Here is a 10,322-nt window from a genome sequence, read left to right on the forward strand (position 1 = left end):
TGAGTGACCCCGGCTCAGCCCCGAGCGAGGCGCACTCACCTGTCAGGATGATGTTGGGGATGTTGCCGTGGCTGGAGTAGTTGAGCTGCTGCGTGTCCGGCAGGCTGCCGTGGCTGCCCGTCAGTCCCATCATGGCAGCCTGCGAGTAGTTGAGGGTGGAGCAGGGGCTGTAGAGGCTGTTGGAGCTGATGGCGTTCTCGATCATGTTGAACTGCTCCAGCTGCAGGGACACCGAGGACAGCGTTAACCCCCAACCCTCGGCAGCGACAGCGGGGACAAGGACACGGCTCCAGGACAGGACAAGAGACAGGCAAACAAATTCATCTTTCCTCGCTCAAAAAGGGGCTCTGGGCCCTGAGCTGCCGGGGACATTCCCTGCCCAATTCAAGGAGGGAGGCACAAACCAAACTGGGGAGAGGGGATTGGGAGAACAAAAGAAAAGGGAGGTTTTAAAGGAAAATAAAGGGAATTCAGGCTCTCCCTGAGGTCTCTGCCCATCAGAATTCCCTCCAAGACACATCCCAGCTTTAAGCAATCCATAATTTAATTAATCCATGACCTGGTTGGCCAAACCAAGGGAGGCTCCAATTGTTCCCAAATAAAACCAGCCATGGATTATTCCCAAGTTCCTGTCACCACCTACAAGGGAATCGCTCTCAATTGCAACTGGAAGGATTGCAATCCCAATTTCTCCAGCCAGAAATGTGGAAATATTTAATTATTTTAATTATTTCAACTACTTAATTGAAACATTTAATTATTTTACTTATTTATTTAATTATTTTAATTTTTCAATGTATTTCCATGATGTTTCATTTTTTAAAATTTTGGGTATCTTAAATTTTGTCAGAATTATTTTTATTACTTTAAAAATTTTGGTTCACATTTTAAAATTTAATTTCAAAATTTTCCTTGATAAAATTTTCACTTTTAAAAAACATTATTTAAAATTTTCTTTTTTCATTTTCATTTTTTTAAGCTGATTCTCATTATTTTCAAATATATTTTCATTATTTTTCCTTTTAAAAATGCATTTTCATTACTTAAGGATTTTTCAGTATTTTTCCTCTTTCAAATGTCATTTTTTTCCTTTTTTCTAGTTTTCCATTATTTAAAAAATTTCTTTTCATTATTTTTAAAGTCTTCCATTATTTTAAAAACTCCTTTCCGTTATTTTTCCCTTTTAGAGCTGACTTCCATTTTAAAATTCTCACTATTTTTCCTCTCCAAAACTTCCTTATTTTCCCTTTTTTCGAGCTGATTTTCACTGCTTTAACATTTCCTTTTCACTACTTCCCCTTTCCAAAGCTGCCTGGCATTACTGGAATTTTTATAAGCTTCGTGATTTTATTGTATTGATTTTATTGATTTTACTGATTTTATTATTATTATTTAGTTATATTTTATTGTATTATTTTATTTTATTTATCTTTTAAATCCATCTCCCATTTTTTTGGCCGAACACCTGCTTGGAATGAGGGGAGGACAAAGAGTGAGAGGGGAGGGGAAAACTAAACAAAACAAGAAACTGCTAATAACACAAACAAACAAAAAAACCCAAAATTCAAATAAAAAAAATAAAAAAAAGGAAAACTCTACATGGACAAAACGGGGACGGGACAGAAAATTAATCAGGAATTAATTGGAATTAATTTGATGTGGGAGAGGCCGAGGCAGGCCCGAGATGAATTTGCTCACCTGGTGGGAGAGGGCATTAGCCTGCCTAGCTGTCATCTGCTGCTCATAATAGGAGTCCCCAAAAACACTGCCCAGCATGGAAGAATGCTGAAAACAAAACAGAGGCTTTATGGTGCAAAATCCCCAACTCCTCCCACGGCTCTCCCGGCACCGGGAATTCCAGAGAAATCCGGGAACTCCGGAGAAATCGGCACGGAGCGGGCGGGAATCGCACGGGGCCCGCACGGGGCCCTCACGAGTCCTCTGAGGGCCCGGGGGATCCCACAGGATCCCACAGGGAGCAGGAGGGAATCCCACAGGGCCCAAGAGATCCCACAGGGCCCAGGGGATCCCACAGGGCCCAAGGGATCCCACAGGGCCCAAGGGATCCCACAGGATCCCACAAGGCCCAGGAGACCCAAAAGGAGCAGGCAGGAATTCCTCCAGACCCAGAGGATCCCAGAGGGAATCCCTCTGGACCGTGAAGATCCCACAGGATCCACAGGGACACCAGAGGATCCCACAGGCCTCTCCCAGATCAGGGACAAGACGGAAATCGGGGATTTAGGGACACGAGAAGCGCGATCCCCGCTTGTTTGGGGTTTTGGGGGGAAGGAGCCCCACACTGAGGCGGGAGGAGCTGTTCTGGCTCTGCACCTGCAGCCCCCAGCGACAAAATTCCTGCTTTTAAGGCATTCCATGGGAGCTGCAGAGCAGGAAAGGTTGGAGGGAACCTCAGTGAAGAATTCCAGGAGGAATTCCTCCTCATCCTTCCTAATCACTGTCTGCTCCCTCAGTAATTCTCCATCATCTGTCAATTATTCTAAAGGTGACCAAGAACTTGAGGTCCGTGTTTTAATCCTGATAAAAAAATTCCAGATAAAAATCAGCAACTTCACTCCTGATTTAAAATTCCCAAATCCTGATATTCCCAGCTGAAAAAAGCCCCAAACATTAACTGACAAAGGGAACATCTATAAAATAAAATTTCCATGGAGGGGTTGTCTCAATTGTGGAAAACAAAATTCAGTTGGCAAAAGCAGAATGCTACAAATTTCCTCCTTAAAAACCTAAGCATGGGAAATTCAGGAAAAGCTTAGGAAGAGTCTGAACAGGCATGGATTTTAAATCCTCAAAAAAACCAGCTTGTATTAAAAAATAATTTAAAAAATAATTAAAAAAACACCTAAATTGCCCCTTCCATGAGGGAAAAGCACCAAGATATTCCTTAAAAACCTCCCCACTTCCAGCCAGACCCCTGGGCTGTCACTTGATGGGGATGGTTTGGGATAAACGTGGATCCAGGGGGGAATTCCCAAGCCCAGACTCCGTGGCTGGAACTCTCCAAAGTCCTGTTTGGTCCCAGAGCTGCTCCGAGCTGGGATGGTTTGGATGTACTTGGAGATTTGGAGATTTGGGATTCACTTTCCAGCCAGACCACCCAACAATCCCTGCCCCACGTGCAGCCAAAACTGGGAAAGGGCTGGAACTGGAGCCTCTTTTCCAATTTATCCCCTGGTCATCAACACTCTGCTGGATCCCGGGAAAAAGGGATCGAACACCACAAGGGATCAAACACCACAAGAGCACTGATAGGGTACTGCTAAGAGAAAAGCAAAGCACCACTTAAAGCAATTTAAAGAAAAATTTGGGGTTTTTTAAATCCAGTCCAACTGATGGTTTGTAACCATTTCCAAGGAAAATCTGAATTTTGGGATGGCACAGGCTTGACTGGAAGCAGCACTAAAATCCAATGGCTGCTTGAGGGCTCCAAAGAGGATCAAGGTATTTTGTGCCTTTAACTCCTGTGGTTTCATTCCACAGATTGGGAATTAAAGGACAATTCCCAAAATGAGGAGAATCCCTAAAATCTTTAAGTTTCACCAAGCACTGTTCCCATCCCAAAAAACTTTGTGGAACATGAGAAATAATCAACAGGAGAGCAGAATGTGCTCGTGCAAGTCCAGGTCAGAGCTTCCTACCCCAAGCCAGCCTGGGTTTGCCCCTCCTGTGAAGTGTGCTGGTTCCTACAGCTGCAAGCATGGAAATTCCCCCAAGGAAACCCAAAATTCCCACTGGAAATGTCATTCCTTCGACACTTCAGAGCCTTAGAACAATTTATCAACAACCCCAGGAACAACACTGTGCAAACACCATCTCCAGAACCACTGGAGAGTCACCAGAGCATCTTGTGGGGTTCTTGTGAGGAAAAAGCAGCCCCAAAGCACCAATCCCTGTCTGGGATGATCCATCTAAAAATACCTACCAGGTTCTCCAGGTGAGAGGCACTAGAGCAGGGATGTTTGTGTGTGACTGGAATGAGGGGTGAGAGCAGGGCAGCACGGGGTGGAAGCCATGCAAACACAGAGCTGTGGGGGCAGGCAGAGCTCTCCCATCGCTGCGGGGACTGGGAGCACTGGTGGGACACACACACACACACACACACACACACACACGGCTGGGACACGGGAGCAGAGGGGCTGGGAGGAGTGGGAGCATGGAGAAGAACCTGTGGTGGATGTGGGACACAAATCAAAGCCTGGGTTTGTGGTTTAGGGAATGTCCTTTGGCACTCTTGAGGATGAAAACTCAAATCCGCGGGAGGAAGAGGAGCACGTGGAGGCAGCTGTGAACCGGGGGTCACTGCTCACACTCACCAGTGCCAGCCTGCTCCACAATGGAATATTCTGCTCTTGGAAGGGATCTGCCCTCACTCTGGGCAGATTAAGGGATTCTGCTGCCTGGAGCTGCCCCATCTTCACAACCAACCCCAATTTCCCATCCAAACTGGTTTTAATTCCCCCCTTGTTTCATGTTCGTGACCACCACCAGCTTTTGGTGGAGGCACCAAATCCACCACAGTTTTAATTTAGTAAAACTAAGGAATTCTGTAAAACTAAGGAATTCTGTAAAACTAAGGAATTCTGTAAAACTAAGGAATTCTGTAAAACTAAGGAATTCTGTAAAACTAAGGAATTCTGTGGGTATTTAAGGGGTCCAAACTACAGAGAACAGAATCAATAAATCCTCTGCTTTCCACTCAAGAGTTGTGTTGTCCCTGCCAAACAGAGCAAAACCTGAGGAAGTTTTTACAGGATAAAACCATCATGAAAAATCACATCCCAGTGTGTGCTCTGCCCCTTGGGACTGACCAGTGGAGACAAAACCAAGCCAGAGTGACTGAGAAATCAAAGGGAAAAAAAATCAACATCAACCCCAGAACTGGACGTGCTGCCCAGTGAGAGCTGAGAGTTTGCAGCATGCTGTGCTCTAGGGGACAGTGCTGGGTTTTGGAGGCACACAGAGCACAGCAGAACTCACAGGAGCAGGCAGGAGAGAGAGGTTAAGAAGCAATTAAGCCAGGGTTAAGGAAACACAGACAATTCCTGCCACTCGGATCCAGGGCTGAGCTTACCATGACCTGGCTAATGAAGAAGACCTGCAGCTTCTGCCTGGCAACCATGAAGGGGCAGCACTTATTTAGAAAGGATCCTCCTTACAGCCTTCAACGTTCAGTGATGAAACAGAAAATGGATTTTCAGACTCTTGTGATGCTCTGGAAGAATTCCCTGTGTTTCTTTTCTCCAGGTGGGATTTTCCAGAGCAGCCAGCTGAGGCTCTTTCAGCAGCATCAGGCACTGAAAATGCACTTTGGAACACTGGGGCACCCTCAAATTTTGCCTGTTTTTAATCTCTTGCTGCTGGCAGGAAGAAATCCCCCTTCAGAGGATCACACACTCTCCCAAGTTGTGATTTCCATCCAGGACATGTGGATGTGTGAGGAGATACAGGCAGAGCAAGGAAAAGCAGCTGGCATGCAAGGGAGTGTGCTGGGATCCCATTCCCTGCCAGCCACAAGCTGCTCATTTTAAGAGCATTTTCTCTGGTGTTTTCTCTCACTGGGTATGTTCTCACATAAAAAAGGTCCTGATCTAAATCAGTTTGGGATGTTTAGTGTAATTTTTTTTTAGTGCTCCAGGAGTTTCCCTGCTGCAGGAGGCACTGAAAATTCCCCTTTTCTTGCCCTCCCAACCTCACACCCATCAGCTCCCCTGGGATCCTGGCAATCGACAGGTTCTGCCCCCCAAACAAACAGCAGCCCAGTGTCCAAGCAGCAGCCTGACCCTGCCATTCCCTGCTCACTAAAAAAGGCAATTCAGCAGCTCCTGGCACCCTGTGGGAGCGGGGATGGAGGGCGGCCGAGATGGGACGTCGGTGACGCATGAGGCACACACGGAGTCACAGTGAGACAGCTATGGGGCAGTGATGGAGAAATCCAGCTGGAAACACACACGAGAAGCAAGGCCTGTGGAAGCACAGAGTCCCTTACTTGAGGGGAGCTGCCAGGAGAGAAGCCTTGATTGGAGACAGGAGAGGTGGGAGACTGGTTGGCTGGGGAGCCAGCATTACTGCGGTACTGCTGGAGTGAGGCCTACAGAACAACACAGAATTAAACACCGTGCCATTGAGGGAGCCTTGCAAAATACACATTTCTGGAGTGATGGAGCTGGGAGAAACCATCCTCTTCAGTTTCTCTGCGGGAAGACAGGATTATGTCAATGAGGTCCCCCCAAACAGGGAGCCCCAGGGCAGGGACAGGCACAGCTGGGAGCGTTTCCTGCCTGTTCTCACTTATGCTCGGTTCAAAATATATTAAAAAAAAAAATAAAAATCAGGTCAGCCAAGGATTTAGGGCAAAGAAGTCTTGGAAGCTGGGAATAATTCAAAAAGAATGTCATTCAGGCTTCAGCTGCAGTGCCAGCCCCACGTCTGTGCTCGCTGGGGTCCTGCTCTGCCTCCAGCTGTGCTATCAGCACAGCTCAGGTGACGACACCTGAAGGATAAACCTGGGCTCCAAACCTGTCCCCACACAGCCCCAAACTCCACTGCACCCCCAGGGAATTCACACTGCCTTCTGCAGGCTTGTAGCTGGGATTTTTATACTTTTCTCAGGTGTCTTGAGAAGACATTTTCAAAGATTTAATTTTTATTTTTATTTTTTCCATCATAAAGAACCCTGGTTTGGAACAAATTAATAATATTAATGGTATTTAAATAATGCTGCACTAATTAACATAATGAGTAGCCCAGCTCTTCTTATTTTACTTCCATTAAAAATTAAGGTATGATTGAGGAAAACCTGCAATTCAGTGAATTTAACCAGATTTGCAGCAATTTTGGACCCCAAATTCTGTAAATCCCAAGAAAATTTCCCTTTTTGCTCTTCATTGCCACTTACAACCTGTCAGCAGCCACCCAAGCTATAAATAAATTTCAATTCTGCTTTACAAAACCTGTGTAGAAGTTGCCAGCGAGGCTGTGACAGCTCCAAAGGCTTTTTGATAAAGTGGCTTTAAATCTGTTTATTTAGGAATTACTTGAGTTGCTTTAGAAGATAAGCACAGCAGCCTAAAAGTTCAGGTCATAAAGAGGTTTAGGATGAGGAAAGCAACACAGAAAGCAAAGGATGAGATCAGAATTGTCTGTACTGGTGCTACATGAGGATTAGAATCAAAACAGGGACACATTTTGAGGGGGGTGGGATTCTTTCCACTGCTGGATTGTCCTTCCCTTTTCCCCTTCCCATCCTGGAAAGGAAGCAGGTGCTCTCAAGGAGCACCAATTGTTAAGAATTTCATCCACAACTGAGAGCAGATGGATAGAATTGATTTGTTCTCGTTGCCAAAGCCGTTCCTGCCACTGCAGCACTGCCAGGACACCACGGGTGGGACACCCAGGACCCTCCAGGGCCAGGGGGAGCTGGGGCTTCCCTTCTTTCCTGGCCTGTGACTGCTGATTTGGGATTTTCAGCTGCTGAGACACAACATTTCCTAACAGGCCACCTTAAAACAAGCAGGAAAAGGGATCTGTCCATAAATCCTTGCTCCAATTCTTCTGGCCACTGGAGGCAGCCACAAATCCCATTTTGGAATACATGCTCTAAAACTCCTTGAAATAGAAGGGTTCTAAGTAGTGAAACTGCAGAAAATACCTGGTTCTCGACAACTTTTGGAAAATAAATTTCCCAGATTTTATTGGAAAATGGTTGTTGTAGTTGGACTCTCCCTCAAGGCTCTGGGAGTTGCCCCAGTCTGTACCATGATGTGCTGAGGGGACACTGAACCCCCTGAAAATCTCCCAGTAAATGCTGATAGATTGAAGCTGGAACAAAACTTAACACAGATTTTCCTCTAGAAAACATTTAAAGGTGCATTCAACCAAAACTATTTTTAAGTTCACTTCAGCCTCCCTGCAGGTTCCCGTGATGTCGGGGATGTCCGAGCCCATTTCCCGGCCCAGCCCGCGCATCCCCAGCTTTTCCCGAGGAAATCCCTTCCCAAACTCACCGAGTTGATGTCAATTCCCATGGAGGGCTGGCTCTGGCTCCCTGGAGGTGACTGGGGGATGGTGGAAGGTACCGTGACGGACAGAGGGGGCAGCTGGGGGCCCCTCTGCAGCCCCGAGCTCTGCAGCAGAGGGGGGGTCTGGGGCAGGGAGCTGGCCACCGGCGCCTGCTGCTGCTGCTGGGAGCTGGTCTGGGTGAAAAAGGGGTACGGGGGGAGCTGCTGCTCCAGGGATAATGCATCCATAGCCACGGCCTGCAGGAGAAGGAGAGGGATCAGCCACGCTGGCAGGGGATTCCTCGTCAATCACGCTGAGAAAATGGGGTTTGTGTTGTAAAAACCACACCTGAAGGCTCACAGAGTCAAGAAGCTGCTCTGAGATGTTCCTGCCCCTGGCAGGGGTGGGTTGGATGAGGTTTAAGGTTCACTCCAACCCAAACCATCCTGTATAAACCAATACTTTGAAAGCCCAGTTGAATCTCAAGGTCAGAAATCACCAACCTGGGCAGTCACAGAGCCACAATAAAATCAATTAAAAAAGTTAATTGAGCTTCTCTCACAAATTAGAGTAATGGTTTTCAAATTTCACAGCTCCTTTTGGGACAACATTAAAAAAAAAAAGTGGTCTAAGAGATGTTTTTTACCACAGTTCTAGAAAAGAGAAAGTAAAATCTGTCTCCTCTATAAACCTCTCCTGTTTGAAGTCTCTAAATTAAGGAACACCTTTAAAGGAGGAAATTACAGAACAAGAGATGAAATTCATGGAACCATGGAATGGTTTGGGTTGGAAAGGACCCCAAAGCTCATCTTGTCCCATGGACACTTTTTACTATCCCAGTCCAGTCCAACCTGGCCTTGGACACTTGCAGGGATGGGGAAGCCACAGCTGCTCTGGGAATTCCATCCCCACCCTCCCAGGGAGGAACTTCCCAATATCCCTGCGGCTCTTTGAGCCAAACTTCCAGCCTAAGCCGGTTCAAACAATGAAGCTGTGATTAGAAAACTGGGAATTCCCCCCTGAATTCCTACCTGAGTGATGGGTGAGAGCGGGGACAGCGTGGGGGACATTTGCTGGGACTGAGGTCGCCGCGAGTCCGCTCCCAAGGACAGGGGGCTGACACTGGGCTGGCGGTGCTGGGACGGGGCCGGCGTCGTCGTCATCCCTGCTGGGAATAACAAACCACCCTCAGCAGGGACACAGCAAGATTTGTGACATTTATCTGACAGATTTGTGACATTTGTACCCAAAATAATTCCCTAAACCGGGGAAGAAAGAGCGGCCTGAGCGGACAGCACCGGATGCGCCTCGGCCGATGGGATGGGAGCTCGTTAGGTGATTTGTAATTAATTTTGTCAGGTTGAAGAGCATCAGGATGAGAGGAAGAGCCCTGTGGGTTGTCCTGGCTCAAGGCCAGGCTCGCTTGGCCAGGTTGGTGGCCAGGAGGAGGAGTTGGAAGAGGCAGAGCAGCCTCAGCAGTTGCGGACGCCACAGGCACCGCGCTCGCACACCTGCACTCGCCGAGCCCAGGAAAAGCAGGTTCTGCTCTGTTTGTCTGGGCTCACGCTCTGGGAATGAGATAACAGATCCTGGAACCAGGCTTATCACAGGCCACTGGAGGGATTGTAAAAGCAAACACCTCTTCAATGGAAAAAGCAGAACTGGTTACGCAGGAAGAGCCCCATTTGTAATGGCACACCGGTGCAGGAAATGTCCACCACACTCCCAAGAGCCACGACCCAGCAGGGAGGCGAGCACAAACAACCCAAATATTATCATTTAGTTCAGATCAAGCCAAAAATCTGGGAGTTCACAACCTCCCCTCTTTCCTGCTTCACCCCAGAGGAACCCAGTCACCCTGGGAAGGGATGTGAGGCCGAGCCAGCGCGAGCTGCTGCCCGGAGCTGCCACAGAGCAGCAATTGGCAGGAGCCCGGAGCTCTTGGCTCCTGGCAGAGGCTCAGGGCTTGTGGGCAAAGCTGCCAGGGAGCCAGGAAAGCTGCCAGGGAGCCAGGAAAGCTGCCAGGGAGCCAGGAAAGCTGCCAGGGAGCCAGGAAAGCTGCCAGGGAGCCAGGAAGGCCAGGCTGCCAAGGAGGCAGCAGGACAAGGGGCTCAGGCCAGGCAGGCTCCCTGGCACTGCTGCCCTGCCCAGCTCCCCTCCCCGGGCACTGGGATGTTCCTCAGCAGGACCAGGAGCGCTCAGGGAGCTTTGAGCAGGGAGAAAAGTTTGGGAAAACTGGTTTGAAAAGCACCAAAAGCTGAGTGGGGCCTTTGAGCAGTGAGGAAAGTTTGGGAAAATTGGTT

The 10,322-nt window shown here is 48.0% G+C and overlaps 1 protein-coding gene across 1 annotated transcript in view; it reads right to left on the reverse strand.

Moving 5' to 3' along the window:
• CRTC1 (CREB regulated transcription coactivator 1) overlaps positions 1-10,322 on the reverse strand; it is a 40,775-nt gene that overhangs the window by 3,858 nt on the left and 26,595 nt on the right. The window contains exons 10-14 of the mRNA XM_033520100.1: positions 9,051-9,278; positions 8,025-8,276; positions 6,008-6,109; positions 1,699-1,785; positions 40-220 (exon numbers count right to left, since the gene is read on the reverse strand). Of these exons, the coding sequence (XP_033375991.1) occupies positions 40-220; positions 1,699-1,785; positions 6,008-6,109; positions 8,025-8,276; positions 9,051-9,278 (850 nt within the window). The remainder of the gene's footprint in view (positions 1-39; positions 221-1,698; positions 1,786-6,007; positions 6,110-8,024; positions 8,277-9,050; positions 9,279-10,322) is intronic.

Source organism: Parus major, chromosome 28 (genome assembly GCF_001522545.3).
Source record: "Parus major isolate Abel chromosome 28, Parus_major1.1, whole genome shotgun sequence".
NCBI lineage: Eukaryota > Metazoa > Chordata > Aves > Passeriformes > Paridae > Parus > Parus major.